The 17,326-nt window shown below is 46.2% G+C and overlaps 1 protein-coding gene across 2 annotated transcripts in view; it reads left to right on the top strand.

Moving 5' to 3' along the window:
- The window catches only part of AKTIP (AKT interacting protein), a 45,569-nt gene extending 28,513 nt beyond the window's left edge, over positions 1-17,056 (top strand). The window contains exons 6-10 of one of the 2 annotated variants that reach the window (XM_068261764.1): positions 3,102-3,190; positions 5,821-5,919; positions 9,726-9,833; positions 11,795-11,855; positions 16,355-17,056. In XM_068261764.1, coding sequence (XP_068117865.1) covers positions 3,102-3,190; positions 5,821-5,919; positions 9,726-9,833; positions 11,795-11,855; positions 16,355-16,459 — 462 coding nt within the window. In that variant the 3' untranslated portion in view covers positions 16,460-17,056. Of the gene's footprint in view, positions 1-3,101; positions 3,191-5,820; positions 5,920-9,725; positions 9,834-11,794; positions 11,856-16,351 lie in introns of both variants that reach the window. The other variant, XM_068261763.1, reaches the window with a different exon arrangement.
- Positions 17,057-17,326: the final 270 nt, after the last annotated feature.

Here is a 17,326-nt window from a genome sequence, read left to right as displayed (position 1 = left end):
CAATTCGGCTGAACTAAACCTATGTGACATTCGAAATCAGTCCAGGGACCACAGGAACCAGCAGCAATAAACACTAACTCCTCATAAGGCAGTGAAAGGGTGGTATCAAAAAATGGCAAGATGGTGCCAAAGTTCTGTGCATTTAAATGTGAATCATACTCCAAAGCATCTGCAACGATATCTAACGCTGATAACCATTTGAGGCTGTACACATTCCTTAGTGTCCCAGGCGCAACTCAGTCGCAGTTTGTTTCAAATGGGAACCTTGGATACGGTGTATCATGCCATCAAAGCATACTTTCATACAGTAGGTGATATTGCATAGTATTCAGCATAAGCGTAGTATAGAAAGCACATTGGTGCAGTCAGATAGGCTGTTGTCTCTCGCCCAACAGCCAGGCAGGTTTTCAAGGATATGTTTCCAAATGCCGCTGGATCACTGTCCCGGGTATGTTGCTCAAAGTCCGCCTATCACAGCCATGAGGTGAATTACAGGCCACAGAATTATGTGCATGGCTGAACTGCTGTTATGACGGCTTGTGCGGCATTACCACGTGGTGCCGGGACGGAAACTCCTACATGTTTCACTTGGTCCAATCCCAAGCATCCTCAGGGCGGAAGTGGTTTCCAAGAGGTGCATTGCGTTGCCCTTCTTATACGTGGCTACCGCTCCTCCCAGCTTCAAGCTGGTTGTGTACATAGCATGCAAATGTAAAAGTATCGCCATCTAGCGGCAGAACGACTAACTGCACCAAATAACCTAGTCAGGACAGATTATTGCACCGTTTCTATGCAGCTTCTTTGCAAAGAAGTGGGGCCTACAACTTTTTTAAATAGCTCTTTAGAGAGAAAACAATGTTTAGGCCATCAGGAGGCCTCGAGCCAAGGTTGTACATCCATGCAGCCTTGCGCTGGAGGAGAAACACTAGCGTTGCAATGTTGTTGTGTGTTTTTTTGTTTTTTTGTTTTTTTATCTCAATGAAGACAAGACTGTTTACATGTTTTCAATGCGTTTTTTTTTTTTTTTAAATGTGATCCTGTATTTTACGCCACTGATGAAGGGAAAATATTGAAGAAAAGTAATTGCAAATGCATACAAAAACACAGCAAAAAAAGCATGGTTTTCTGCACTGCCTGGTGGGCGCCCAGCCTCTAATCTTTAGAGGAACTGAGCTAAAAAACAAAACAAAAAAAACGCTTTGAATAGATGCGACCACAACATTGCAAATAGAAAGTACAATAATACTACCCAACCAAACCTCACCCGCTGTTAAAAATTTCCGATGTGGGTTGCAGTATTAAGTTCAGGCCATTGTGCTCTTGAAAAATCGAAACACAACCACAAAGCGCATGTCATTTTTCTGTGGTTCTTACATGTGAGTTTGCGATTCTGGGAGAGGTGCTCCCAGGAGCCCTTGCGGTATTGGAATCCATGCCACATCGGTTAGAGAGATGGGGGTAGAGGCTGCCTTAACGTGTACTGGAGATGGTACACTGGCCCTTATTTATATTTGCCGGGGGCTTCCTCCAGCCCCATGAGGACAGTGGCCTGCCTTGTCGTCCTCCTTGGCCCCTCCGTTCTGCCGCTATGACCCCCGGTAATCCAGGCAGTTACAGGCTTCTGCCCATGTGTGGCTTGGTCGCACACACACTTCGTCCCCCAGAGCACTCTGCGCAGAATGCAGCAGATCGCAGGAGCCTGAACAGGGGTGCGCATGCTCGGCCGGGGGACAGGAGTGTGCGTACGACCAAGCCGCACATGGGCAGAAGCCTGTCATAGCGGCAGAACGGAGGGGCCAAAAAGGACAAGGGAGGCCACTGTCCTCATGGGGCTGGAGGAAGCCCTAGGTAAGTATAAATAAGAGCCAGTGTACAGTCTCGGGTACACTTTAAAGGTAAAGCTTTCATGCATGCCTAATTTAATTAAAAAAATAAAAAAAATTCCATGAAACAAGCAGGCAGCAATTCTAGTCAGATCTGACAATTTCAAACACCTGATCTGCTGCATGCTTGTTCAGGGTCTATGGCTAAATGTATATTAGGCAGAGGTAGGGCTGTGGAGTCAGGAGTTGGAGCAATTTTGGGTACATGGAGTCAGAGCCTGAGTAAATATTAGACTAAGGAGTCTGAGTCGAGGAGTTGGAGCCATTTAGCGTACCTGGAGTTGGAGTCGGTGGTTTCATAAAGAGTTGGATGATATTTGTACCGACTCCACAGCCCTGGGCAGAGGATCAGCAGGATAGCCAAGCAACTGGTTTTGCTTAAAATGAAATAAATATGGCCGCCTTCATAATCCCTCTCAATTTCTCCTTTAAAGGGAACCTAAACTGAGAGGGATATGGAGGCTGATATTTTGTTAAAACAATACCACTTTCCTGGCAGTCCTGCTTGTTCTCTGCCTCTAAAACTTTTAGCCATAGACCCTGAACAAGCATGTAGCAGATCAGGTGTTTCTGACTGCATTAGCTGCATGCTTGCTTCAGGTGTAATTCAGACACTCCTGCAGCCCAAGAGGCAGCTGGTATTGTTTAAAAGGAAACCTGGCAACCCCCATAAACCTCTTCATTCAGGTTCCCTTTAAAGTGAACCTCCAGGCTAAATCTACTCAGCAGCACTGAAAAGGCCTGGTGCTTCTTTAACCGTTTCACAGCATCAAAACTTTGATTTTCTTACCAAAGCCTCATTTTAGCTGCTTTTTTAGCTAAGCTCCGCCCCATCAAAGAAAACTGCCTGTGCATTTTTCCCCTAATGCTGTGCAAAGCATGATGGGATTTCTGATGTTCTCGTTGCCTAGCAACTGGGAAGGGTGATCAGGACACAGGGCAGCTGGAACTGTCTCATGCTCCGTCACCTTCTTTCAACCAAAAAGATGGCTGTCCCCATGAAATCACAAACATTTGCCTGTTCTTTTAAAACCGGGTGAGTAAGAGATTATATTACCTATCTATTTTAATTAACATAACTAATGTAACTTAATGACAGTATGTTAGTTTAGGCTGAAGTTCCTCTTTAAGGACTAGTTCGCTTAAAATTGGAGTCATGACAAAATATTTATTGCCGTATCCTGTGAGATCTCACTGACTGTCTTTGCTCTCTCATAGCGCCTTGTCTTTGACATCCCCGTCTTCCACCCTCTCGTTGACCCTCTTTCAGGAGAGCTGGATGTGAAGAGAGCCTTTGCAAAATGGAGGTACGTTCCTGTTGGCTTGTTTATTGGGGACGGTTTATGCATTTGCATGCCGTTTGGAATTGGACCAATAAAATGCACTTCCTGCTTGTTCTCACTCCGTTACAAGCTACATGAAATGCATGCAAGCCAGAATTATTACCCGCTCATGCGCCAGCTCTAGTGGCAGTGCTTGCAGAAGATGGGCACAAGGTTGTTTGCCCCCCTGAACTAAAATTATAAGACGAGCCCCAACGTTTCCAGTTAAAATATACATTTTGGGATATACTCGCCGTATAAGACTACCCCTCTTGACTGTTGGACATTTGTATACTGTACTGTATGTACTGGTGCTATACTGTATAAACAGGTACAGATACTGGTGCTGTACTGTATGTGGTACCCAGTAATTATTGCCCAGTACTAGAACAATAAAGCTGGCTCCTCCCACCTATGCAGCTCTGGCAGCCGGGACACGCGTGTCCCCAGAGTCGTTCGTAGCAGCAGGGAATCCTGCCGTAGGTTCCTGCAGAGAGGGTGCTGGCAGAAGCAATGTCTGCAGCGTTCCCGCTCTGCTTCTCTGCCGCTATGAATACCTCTGGGGGACACACGCGTGTTCCGGCTGCCAGAGCTGAATAGGTGGGAGGAGCCAGAGACGACGAACCGGCTTCATTTGTTACATTATTGCCGCCGGGAATCCCTAAATCTTAATTCATTTTGCACAGTGGCCGCAGTGAGATGGCCACTTCTAGTTTTGCCCGGCCAGAACCCGAAGGGTCAACGCTTCTGGCCGTAATGTATACAAAGCCTGCTTGGATTGGTCAGCTATCCTGGTCTCCAAGACCATCAGAGCAATAGCGCAAACATGCCTCCTTCACCCGTCTGGCCGCCCTTGTATCCTATTTACCTCCTTCTCTGCCTCTCAGATCTCACACATGTGCGCCTGCGCCGCTTCACTACAGTCCTCAGCAGCGATATCTGAGAGGCAGAGAAGGAGGTACAGTAATGGGATACAAGGGTGGGCCAGATGGGTGAAACAGGAGTATATTTTTTCTGGGCACAGAGCCTTATTTTTTTTTTTTTCTTCCCCTTTTTCTTCAGTGCTAAGTGACAGTGACAGTGCTAAGTGACCGTGCTAAGTCACTACATTCCAGGAATCCTGGTGTGTGGATAGTCTTCCAACATACTTGTACAGCACCATCCTTGTGCTTTCGTACGGTCGCCGCATATGGTGGGGATGCAGCGTGGACGTTTTTGAGCTTCCCCACACCGTATGCGGCAACCGCAGATTCTCCAGTCCGGCTCGGAAGTTTCAGCACCCGCCCTATAGGACGACACCCGGCGTATAAGACCCCTGACTTTTGAGAAGTTTTTCCTGGGTTAAAAAGTAGTCTTTATATGCCAGAAAATACGGTAACCCTGCAGGAGAAAAGTGCCCCAATGTGGTACTCTTCTGGGGAGAGGGAAGCCTTTGGGTCCACCGGCCCGTTCCAGCACTGTCCCTTCAAAAGGATGACTTGCGCAGTAGCCTGGACCCTCTTGGGCTTCAGTGGAAAAAGCTGAGCCCGATCTGGTCCATGGTGTGCATGTGTGAGCCATCTGCTCAGTAGCACGGATCTGATGGAGCCCCGCTTTTACCACCAGAGCAGGTCCGTGCTACTGTGCAGGCGCAATGTGGCAGATCTTTGGGGGTCTCCGTCCTGGGATGGCCTGGCGGAGGAATCCAAGGTAAGTATCTAAATTTTGGGATTACAAACCTCTCAGGTCTGCGATAATACACCTGCGCAAGGTACTTTATGAGCATGAAGTGAAAATAAACTTATGAGATAATGATTTGTATGTGTAGGACAACTAAAATAGAACATTAGCACAGATATGAGTCTAATATTGTTTCCAGTACAGGAAGAGTTAAGAAACTTCAGTTCTCTATGCAAAAGAGCTTATCTGAGCTCTCTCTCATTTTCGTCAGAGAGCAATGCCCTTTTCTGAAGCACTTATCACAACTGTCTCTCTGGGGGCTGGAACCCACTAGAGCAATTTCTTGAGCGTTTAGGGAGCGTGATAAATCGCTAGCGATTTCCCTAAATGCTCTGCCAATGTAAATGGATGGTGCAAATTCTACAGAAGCAATTGCAATTAGCAAAACCGCACATGCAGCATTTTGTTAGCGTTTGCGCTTCAATGTAAAGGATATAATCGCCGGCGTAATCGCTCATCAGAACCTGCACGGAGCGATTTTGCTAGCGTTTTAGTTAATGTACACTGTAACAAAATGAAAAATAATTGAAAGGACCAATCAGACTTTAAAAGGCTAATCGCTACACAACTGCTGGCAAATTGATTACACTTTCTAAAATCGCTCCCTAAAACGTTCAAGAAATCGCTTACAAACTGCTCATACAAAACGCTAGTGATAGGCCTCACTGTTTAAGGTTTCAGGGCAAAGCTAATGACCCTTTTAACTTTCCTGCTTTGTTTCATAGTTTAAAATACAGAGTATAGTTTGTAAACTGCAAATATTAGAGAATGATGCGATGTTATAAAAAAAGGCTATATAACTGAAAATAAAAATGACCTAAAATTCATATTTTTTTTCCTCGCTTCAGTGTCACTGTAAATGAATTGTTTATAACCTGCGTATTTCCACGTTCTAGGAGAAACCACAATCACATATGGCAAGTGCTGATGTACGCACGGAGGATCTTCTACAAGATCGACACAACCAGCCCATTAGATCCAGAAGCTGCAGTGCTGTAAGTAATGTAGGAGGAGCCTTTTTCCTTAAAGCTGAATTGTAATCAGAATTCCCCCCCACTGCTCCAATAGGGTTTGCCACACACTGCTGAAATGTCAGGTCAGAATAAAAGCTTATTTTAATTTATCCTGAGCCTTCTCACATGATTACACGTGGACGTTTAACAATGGCGTATTCCTGTCTGGAGACTTATTGTGACAGCTGCACTGGTTCTAAACAAAATGTTTTTCCCTCCCCCACTAGTACTCCTGGTCATATAGATTATATAGTTGGATGTCACCTAGTGGCAACTGCTCCTTCCTCTTATGGCCCATACTCACGGGCAACATTTCTGGCCTGTCGCTAGCACACGGGAGCGTGTGCGCGACAGGCCGGCGACAGCTAGTCGCCAGGTCCCTCCGCATATACACTCCGGAGGGACCTGGAAGCTGTCGCTGATGTTCCTCCACCATCCCCCCCCCACCCCCGCCAGAAGCTCAGGGTATTCCCTGCTGGTTGCTGTCGCTAGTCCGCATACTCACGCGGACTAGCGACAGTTGCGGCGGCAACTGTCGCCGGCGATTGACCGCACCAATTGCCTGGCGACAGCAGCGACGGTTCGGCGTGCGCGCCCGTGTTGCGCCTCATACTCACGGGCGACCTGTCGCAACGCGCGCCGCATGTTGCGGCGACAATTGTAGCCCGTGAGTATGGGCCATTAAGGTGCATGCACACGTCTGATTTTATACCCGATTGTCATTCAAACCGGACGTTTCATCGACTTGTTAATCAAGTCATTCAGACTTGTACACACAGACGACAAAATGTTTGAGATGCTAATTACAGCTAATTTTACATGTCGTTTGACTGGTCAGTGGACTTGATAGAACAATGCACATAGCAAAGAAATGAGCAGCGCTACTTAAAAACAGATAAGTGCCTACCTGCAAGAGAGTGCAAGCCCCACTTGTGGGATAAAATACACACTGAGCATACACATGACCTGTCTACCACTGGAGGATGTTGGTTTCCTGTAACAGCTTGCATGCAACTTAAGAACTCGTCCCTCCCACTGCGGAGAAGTCATCCCCCTATGGGAGGGGACCTAACAGTAACTAAATCCTAACCTATGCATATGCATAGCCTGGGTGCGCTACCAAGTAAAATCGAAAATTGCGCAAAAGGTGGATCAGCGCATCACCAGGCCGCCTCCAAATGGCCTCCAATCAGAGGTGCGCTGAGGCCCCCCCCCCCCCCCCCCCCCCAGAAACTGCAAACGCACCCTGAATCCAAACTGAAGCTCTGCATATACACCAAAAGCAAGGCTGCTAAGTGGGAGCAGCTGACTAAAAATGAATTAAATTCGTACATAGCAAAGAAATGAACAGCACTACTTAAAAACAGATAAGTGCCTACCTGCAAGAGGGTGCAGTGGTAGACAGGTTATGTGTATGCTAAGTGTGTATTTTATCCCACAAGTGGGGCTTGCACTCTTGCAGGTAGGCACTTATCTGTTTTTAAGTAGCTCTGTTAATTTCTTTACTATGTACTAATTTAATTCATTTTTGGTCAGCTGATCCCACTTAGCAGCCCTGCTTTTGGTGTATATGCAGAGCTTCTGTTTGGGTTCAAGGTGCGTTTGCAGTTTCTGGGGGGGCTCAGCGCACCTCTGATTGTAGGCCATTCGGAGGCGGCCTGGTGATGCGCTGATCCGCCTCTTTGCGTAATTTTCAAATTTTGATAGAACAATGGACTAGATCAAATGACTGATCAAATGACCTGTTGTTTGAAAGTAGATTAAGGGGGCCATACACTAGGCAACCAACCAATCTACCATCCGATTCCATTACTATAATCGAATTGGATGAAAATTGGTGCTGCCAAGTGCATGCCCGACCAACAAAGCGACCAATTTTGGGACAGAAATTGGCCGCACAGTGGATCACGCATGTTGGTAATTTTCAGGCCGAGGTTGGTTGGTCGGGTGCGTGGCGGTACGGCAGCTGATTTGCGAATGAGCAACGAGACGACGAAACCCTCGCCACTGCCGCTGCATTGTATAAATGTGTGTAGTGCAATTATACATTACCTGTCCGGTGTCAGCCTCCGCTGTTTCCGTCCATCTCGCCGGGTTCCGCCGGTGGCGCTATGACGTCATGAAGGCGCATAGTGGCTGAAGTCGGACGCTATGCGCCGCTAGCGTGTATGCGGCTTACCCGGCGAGATGGTGGACCCAGGGAGCTGCTACAGGACAGGTAATGTATAAATGCACTACATCACATACATTTAGGGGGCAGGGCGGACGCGGCGGGCTCAGCTGATTCCCAAATGATTTCATGCTGAAATCGGAAGGGAATCGGCCTGTAGTGTATGGGCAGATTCGATTAGAAACCTATTTATCTCTAATCAGATTCGAATAGAGAACTTTTCTCTTGGTTGAATCTGCCCATATTCGTTCTAGTGTATGGGCACCTTCAGTGTCAAACTAATAGACTTTCAAACAACAACAAGTTGTTTGTACACATGTACAGACCTAACTGTGGTTTGAATGACATTTAGTCCACGGATCCGCTAAGTGGATCAGTCAAAACTGCTGATATCATTCTAAAGGTGGCCACTAACTGTCCAATTTCTAGCGAAAAATCATTTGAGGGATCAAATTCTGATCGGATTGGTTGTAAATAACCTCTGTTGATGGACACAATCGATTATGAACGAGTGAAAAAAATATCGTCCGAATGAATTTCTGTCGAACCAAAATTTGGATTTTCTTGTTGGTTGTGATAGATCGGAAGCAAAGATTGGTTCGTTGATGGTGTAGTGACCGATGTATTACAATATTTCACTTCCAATCAGAATTTCTGATCGCTCGAACGATTTTTCGAAATTGGATCATTAGTGGCCACCTTTACGATAGTTCGTACACACACAAAACTGTTTAAACGACTGGTTTGGACGTCAAGTTGTTCAGAAATATCAGACGTGTGTACGTACCTTTACTCAGGTGACCTCACTTTTGGTATAGGCTGATGATAGTATTGACTTGTAGTAGATTGTAATTATGGTTTGTTTTTTCTCCATTATGAAAGAGTTTGTAGTTTTTAAGCATGTTTGTGTACCTTTAAAATTGGACCAGTTGAATGCAGTGGATGATGGATTGATTGGTCCAAGCAGCATACATTTGCATACAATTAACATATAATTTTCCTCTACTAAAAATAATTCCATGTCATGGACTATTTTTTATATTTACTAATTTTAATTGCAGAAATGTATGAGCAATTTGAAAGGCTTTGTGCTCTAAGGCCTAGTGCACACCAGAGCGTTTCGGCTGCGTTTTGCGATTCGCTTGCGGCTGCGGATACGCTTGGGTAATGTATTTCAATGGGCTGGTGCACACCAGAGCGGGAGGCGTTTTGCAGAAACGCATACTCCCGGGCTGCTGCAGATTTTGGATTGCGGATGCGTTTCTGCCTCAATGTTAAGTATAGGAAAACCGCAAACCGCTCTGAAAAATGGCACTTCAGAGCGGTTTGCCAGGCGGTTTTTGTTACAGTAGCTGTTCAGTAACAGCTTTACTGTAACAATATATGAAATCTACTACACCAAAACCGCTAGACAAACCGCAAAATGCTAGCTGAAACGCTGCAGAAAAAGATGAAAAAGCGTTTCAAAATCTGCTAGCATTTTGCGGATCTGCTAGCAGTTTTTGGTGTGCACCAGGCCTAACTCCTTGTTTTTCCTTGGTTTATATTTGAGTAGCTCGTCCCTCCGGGTTTCCAGGCCTGTTTCTGACGTTGCTTTGTTTCCTTTGTTTCCTGCCAGATACGAGAAGGATGTACAGCTCTTTAAGAGTAAAGTGGTAGACAGTGTTAAACTATGCAACAGTCACCTCTTCGACCAGCCCAAGATAGAGGATCCTTATGCAATTATGTAAGTAGCCGTGGCTGGGTGAGATCACCTAAGGGAGGTACAGTCGGAAGCAAATACAGTGTCTATTGCTGTAAAATGTATACCTTCGCCTGCTGGCTGCCAATGATAATTCTAAAATATTCAATTGAATATTATAGTTAACCCCTTTTTCACACAGTGCACAAATACTGCATATTTGCCAACTTAAATAATACCTGACCCCCCCCCCCCCCCACCCACACACACACACTTCACACCCCCTCTCGAGTCCTCCCGATCCCCTCCAGTGTGCCACTGTACGAAAGATCTGCTAGATGTGGGATGTTGTGCATGCGGAAGTAGGGCCATGCAATTTCACAGCACTGGCCACGAAAGTGCCATCAAGAAAGCTGTGCATGGGCAATTCCCCCTCCCCCCCCCCTCCCTCCCCAGTACGTACACACACACACACACACACACACACACACACACACACACACACACACACACACACACACACACACACACACACACACACACACACACACACACACACACACACACACACACACACACACACACACACACACACACACACACACACACACACACACACACACACACACACACACACACCTTGATTTTTCTTTAATGAATGCCAGAATAGCTATTTTTATCCCACGTGTGATCTGTGGTCAAATCTTTTAAACCAGTGTTACTGGCTGCCATAGGTGTATCAAGCAGACAGCAGGATCTCTCCTCTCTAGAGATGGTCAGTGACCTGTCTACTGTACACATGCCTGATTCTCGTTCAAAGTGGTGGTTATCATCGGCCACCTCAGCCATCTTTGATCTAGTGTGTAAATGGGGCTTAAAGGGACACTGAAGCGGAAAAAAATTATGATGAATTGTATGTGTATGGATAATTAATAGAACATTAGTAGCAAAGAAAATAGTCTCATTTTTATTTGTAGTTTTTTTTTTTTTTTTTTTTTTTTTTATAACCTTGCAACATTCTCTATTTGCAGTTTACACACTACACTCAGCATTCTAAATGATTTCACAGAGCAGGCTAGTGAACTTTTGAACTGTTTTCTGCAGAAAAAACAAAATACAGTGGGCCAGATTTATCAAAGCATTACCGACAGTTTTTTCTTCTAAAACTGTTCTAACCAGCAGAGGAACTGTTCTGCATGATAAGAAAATTCTCAAATCCTACGTAATAGCGGCAGTTTAGCGTGGATTTCTATAGCTGCACTACAGTTAAGAAAAGTGCAAATCCATCCCTAAACTGCCGCAGATTAAGTGCTTCATAGCAGTTCTACGGGTAGTGCAGCAGTTCAGGCTAGACATGATTTGTGAAGGGCTCCTCCTCCCCCCCCCCCCCCCCCCCCCCCGTTGCCAAGTGTCCCGTGAAGCTGTTCTGTGCTTAACCCTTTCAGTGCTGGCTTCCTAACTCCTCCTATTCCTAACAGTTTAAGAAGGAATCTGCACTATTTAGTGATTTCTTACGATGTCTGAGACAATTTTGCACGGATTTATAAAAACCTACTATTTTGTCTCCGACACTTTCTTGATAGATGTCCCCCAGAGACACTTGAGATAATAAGCTTCAGAAGACAGCGCTCTCCGCGACTTTGAAAGACATGGAGCTCAGATAAGCTCTTTTGCGGTTTCTGTCGCACTTGGCGAATAAATATTCTGATAACTAGTTTCTCTTCCTGTACTGGAAACAATATTACTTTTATCTCTGCTGCTAACGTTTTTTTTGTTATTTCTTAGCTGTACTACATATACAAATCATCATATAAGTTTATTTTTCCTTCAGATTCACTTCAGTTGTGAGGTGGAACCAATTGTCAGTATTTTTGGGGGGATACGAGAGGAAACCAGAGTGCCCGGAGGAAACCCACACAGGGAGAATGTTGGACCCCCCCCCAACATGTAGTTTCCTGGCTGAGAACCAAGTCATTCACTGCAATGTATGTCTTTCTCCTGTGCAGGTTTTCTCCCTGGAATCCAGGCTTACACGATGAAGCCAGAGAGAAGATGCTCGCGCAGAAAGTATGCACGTAACGTAGCCTAAGCGGGTCTGCTGGACCAGCTCTCCTCTCACCCCTCCCCCGAGATATGAACATGGGTTGGCAGATGTGTGGCCTGAATGATATTGTGCTTGCGTGTTTTATTTCGCCATTCTCACATGCCAGGCGGGTTTCTGTTCACTCATGTCTTATAAAGAGGGCAGACTTCAGGAGCTTTATTGCCCGGTTATTTCACCCTCTATTTACATGTACTGAGGTGGGCTTAATTATTGGTACCTCTCCGTAAAAAAAAATCTGAATAAACTGATCTTTCCCTGAAGTAAGCTGCAACGGACACAAGAAAATTATGTCCACCATTCAGCCCACAGAGCAGACACTCAGTTTTTTTGGCTTGTAGTTACTCTAGCCAATGAGATTTATACATATTCTGAACCCCATGACCCCACCGTAACTGTCAATGTTTAATATCTTCTTTATGGCCCCTTCATGCAACAGTGTTAATGGCTTGTTGGCCAAATCATGCTGTCCTCAGTTTCCAGCAGGTTTAACTGTGGTTACAAAGTGGGATTATATTCCCAAACTAGCAGACCCAAGCCCGTTTGAAAACGGGCTCTAGGGTCTGTTTCTCGCCGCCGCATGTACTGCGCTCGCGCACCCGCCGCACACCCGGCCGCCCGCTCACACGCCTGCCTGGCTCCCTGGCCCCCGTCCTTGTCCTGTCTCTGAGGCTGGGTCCATGCTGCGCACATGCGCAGTAGCAAAAATCACGGACCCAGCTACACAGAGACTGCACACGCAGGGACACATTTTATTTTAGAGGATTGAAAGCAATCCTGCACATTCTGGCCCTTATCAGGGGCGTAACTAGAAGTCCCTGGGCTCCCTGCAAGAAATTGAGTCAGTCTGCCCCCCCCCCTCCCCTGGCCCGCTCAGGGCCGTTTGGGGGGGAGGGGGGTTCAGGAGGGGTTGCAGCATGAGGGGAGAGCTTTGCACACCGGTGGGGAGGGGGGACAGACCCCCCCCCCCTCCCCTCCGCTCTCCTCTCCCCTCCTGCATCTATTACTGGCAGCAGCAGCTCTACAGTACATACCTCCGTTTACCGCCGGAGGTCTCTGATCTGTAAGGGCTTTATATAACTTCCTGTTTTAACAGGAAGTAGTGTGAAGACACTACTTCCTGTTAAAACAGGAAGTTATATGAAGCCCTTACAGATCGGATACCTCCGGCAGTGGATGGAGGTATGTATTGCTGATGCCGCCACTGCTGCCAGCTTGCTAGTAATAGATGCAGGAGGGGAGCGCAGGGGAGAGCCCGATGTGCAATGCTCTCCCCTCCTTTTTCCATTTATGAGCCCAGAGTTGCTGGAACATGCATTGTATTTTATGTTTAACCCATTCAGGTTCCGTCGTTTTCACGTGAGAAATGTTCACCTCCCATTCATTAGCCTATAACTTTATCACTACTTATCATAATGCACTGATCTATATCTTGTTTTTTCCGCCACCAATTAGGCTTTCTTTGGAGGGTACATTTTGCTAAGAGACACTTTACTGTAAATGCATTTTAACAGGAAGAATAAGAAAAAACGGAAAAAATTCATTATTTCTCAGTTTTCAGCCATTATAGTTTTAAAATAATACATGCCTCTATAATTAAAACTCACGTATTGTATTTGCCCATATGTCCCGGTTATAACACTGTTAAAATTATGTCCCTATCACAATGTATGGCGACAATATTTTATTTGGAAATAAAGGTGTATTTTTTCCGTTTTGCATCTATCACTATTTACAAGTTTAAAATAAAAAAATATAGAAATATTTCATCTTTACATTGATATTTAAAAAGTTTAGACCCTTAGGTAAATATTTACATTTTTTTATTTTTTTTTTTATTGTAATGTTTTTTTTTTTTTTTTTTATTGTAAACATTTTATTTGGGTAGTTTTGGGAGGGTGGGAAGTAAACAATAGATTTATAATATAAATGTGTGTTAATTTAAATTTTTTTTTTTTTTTTACAGGTGTAGTATTACTTTTTGGCCACAAGATGGCGGCCATGAGTTTGTTTACATGACGTCACTCTAAGCGTAACACACGCTTAGAGTGGCGCATTGGGCAGGTAACGGCCAGAAAAGGCGCAGCTTCTGAGAGAAGCTGTCGCTTTTTCAGCGGGGGAGAGAAATCAATGATCGGGCACCGTAGCCCGATACATTGATTCCCTGGCTACCGAATCCGCGGCCGGGAGTGCGCGTGCACGCGCGCGATCGGCCGCGGCAGCGCGCATGGTTCCTGGACGTAGAAACTACGTCCAGGAACCAAAATAGGTTAAAGGACAACTCTAGTGAGAAGAATATGGAAGCCCTGCTGGTCTATTTGGTTGCAGTATTGTCTGGATAACACTAGAAACAGGCATGCAGCTAGTCTTGTCAGATCTGATTATAATGTCAGAAATGCCTAACCTGCTGCATGCTTGTTCAAGGTCTATGGCTGAAGTGCTATCCTCAGCGGTATGCCGGACACTGTGTCGGACATACCGCTCGCTGGCCTCAGGAGTCCCCCAGTATAAATTTAATAGATCGCATGCCTGTAAAAGCTTTAGCTAGTACAGGTTGCCGGCACCCCCAATCGCTGCCGATTCCCCCGCCAATGCATTACCCAGCCTGGATCCAGCGATCGCGCAGCCTCCCCGCACAGCTCCGGTCTCGCTATGGGAAGGATCAGGACTGCGCATGACGTAGATGTCATGTGCGATCCTCCCCATAGTGAAGACCAGAGCTGTGGGGAGGCTGCGCGATCGCTGGATCCAGGCTGGGTAATGCATTGGCGGGGGAATCGACAGCGATTGGGGGTGCCGGCAACCTGTACTAGCTAAAGCTTTTACAGGCATGCGATCTGTTAAATTTATACTGTGGGACTCTAGGCTGCAAAACCTCCTGAGCGGCCTAACGCTCAGGAGGTTAAAGGCAGAGGATCAGTAGGACAGCCAGGCAACTGGTATTTGTTAAAAGGAAATAAATATGGCAGCCTCCATATACCTCTCCCTTCAGTCACTTTAAGACATTATTTCTCCTGAAGCTGCTCTTAATGGAATGCTTTGAGTCCTAACTCCATGTCTGCTCTGTGGGCGATGAAATAAAGAATAGTAGATGCAGATTTTACTTGTGCCTTTTTTGAATTATTTTACGGGAATCTGAGAATACTTTTTCAAATAGAGAGGTAGTAATACTGTAACCTGTAACTGTTTTGATGAATTGCATGTTTTGTGTAAAACTGCTCAAAGAACCTCTTGAATACCTGTATACATGCAATCTGTGTGCTCCCAGCCTCATGGGTATATGTGTGGTCTGTGTATTCCCAGCCAGACGCGTGTATGTGCTGCCTTTGTGTTCCCATCCTGACGTGTGTACATGCTTGTCTGTGTGCTCCCATACTGACCTGTGCCTGTGCCATCTGTGTTCTCCTATCCCAGTGATGGCTAACCTTGGCACTCCAGCTGTGAGAAAACTACAAATCCCATCATGCCTCTGCCTCCCTGAATTATGCTTAGAGCTGTCAGAGTATTGCAATGCCTCATGGGACTTGTAGTTCTACCACAGCTGGAGTGCCAAGGTTAGCCATCACTGTCCTATCCTGACTTGTGCGTGCGCGGTCTATGTGCTTTCAAACTGACACGTGTATGCGTTGTCTGTGCGCTCCCATCCTGAGGTGTGCATGTGCCACCTGTGTGCTCCCATCCTGACTCGTGTATCATCCTGACGCGTGCATGTGCCGCCTGTGTGCTCCCATCCTGACTCGTGTATCATCCTGACGCGTGCATGTGCCGCCTGTGTGCTCTCATCCTGACTCGTGTATCATCCTGACGCGTGCATGTGCCGCCTGTGTGCTCCCATCCTGACTCGTGTATCATCCTGACGCGTGCATGTGCCGCCTGTGTGCTCCCATCCTGACTCGTGTATTATCCTGACGCGTGCATGTGCCGCCTGTGTGCTCCCATCCTGACTCGTGTATCATCCTGACGCGTGCATGTGCCGCCTGTGTGCTCCCATCCTGACTCGTGTATCATCCTGACGCGTGCATGTGCCGCCTGTGTGCTCCCATCCTGACTCGTGTATCATCCTGACGCGTGCATGTGCCGCCTGTGTGCTCTCATCCTGACTCGTGTATCATCCTGACGCGTGCATGTGCCGCCTGTGTGCTCCCATCCTGACTCGTGTATCATCCTGACGCGTGCATGTGCCGCCTGTGTGCTCCCATCCTGACTCGTGTATTATCCTGACGCGTGCATGTGCCGCCTGTGTGCTCCCATCCTGACTCGTGTATCATCCTGACGCGTGCATGTGCCGCCTGTGTGCTCCCATCCTGACTCGTGTATCATCCTGACGCGTGCATGTGCCGCCTGTGTGCTCCCATCCTGACTCGTGTATCATCCTGACGCGTGCATGTGCCGCCTGTGCGCTCCTGACCTAATGAGTTGTTTTCCTGTGATGATGATTCAGCTGCGTTTCTCTCACTTCTAGAAGAAATCCGAGGAGCAGAATAAATCCCTCCACGTCTCTGGCTTGTCTTGGGTGAAGCCGGGATCAGTCATGCCGTTCAGTAAAGAGGAGAATGCACTGCAGACCTAGTGGTGGGCACACAGGACTGGCAAACTGGCTGATTGTAATCCGCATTATAATGATGGTTCTGGCCACACGGAAGAAGGCTAGGAGGACTTGAGCTCCTCTCTTCAGATGAAGCTTTTAATCTTTACCCTTGGGATTTCCTACACTGATTAGGATTTTAAAATCTGGGAACTCAGCGTATTTGATTGGTTTTTAATTCCCTCTCCTATTGGCTCTTGGCTGATGGGAGGGGTCTGTCCATCGGAGACCTCAGGAGGAGCTGGGCCGTGCAGGAAGCGTCCGCTAGTCTGGGTTGGCCCGTCGGGCCGCTCTGAGAATTGCATGCGCGCTTTAAAGTCTTCAGCTACTCTCATTGGAAATTTTTTTTTTCTTTTTGGCAGCGGGGTAGTTGTAACGCCCCTTTTATTGGATGTACCTGTTGACGGTTTTGGCTTGCTGGATTGGACTTGGGGAAGTTCTGGTGTACGGAGAATTAACTACTTTTTTTTTTTTTTTTATGAACTATACACTACATTTAACAGATCTGTAGAATAACTGTTTTAAAGATGCTCTTTTTTGTTGTGTGTAAATACAGTTAGAATATTAAAATTGTAAATATTGTTTGGTAACTCCACAAATAGCACTTTCAAATGGTGGGATCGGAAGGCAGGTGGTTCGTGATTAGCTCTTATGGTGCCCACACATGTTGCGATTTCCAAAAATGGCAATAGAGCGACTATCTCAGTCCAATAAAATAATTTGATGAGAGATTTAATGGTTCTGTTCTGAGTACTTTCGTTTGGACAGCCAATCAAAATCCTACAAAGTATCAAATAGAAAAATGTGTCCAGTCAGTTTAATAAAATGCTCGAATTGCCGTGTGTGGGGGCA

This window comes from Hyperolius riggenbachi, chromosome 11 (assembly GCF_040937935.1).
Source record: "Hyperolius riggenbachi isolate aHypRig1 chromosome 11, aHypRig1.pri, whole genome shotgun sequence".
Classification (NCBI taxonomy): Eukaryota; Metazoa; Chordata; class Amphibia; order Anura; family Hyperoliidae; genus Hyperolius; species Hyperolius riggenbachi.
Note: the sequence above shows the minus strand (reverse complement) of the source record. Positions and strands in the feature narration are given on the sequence as shown.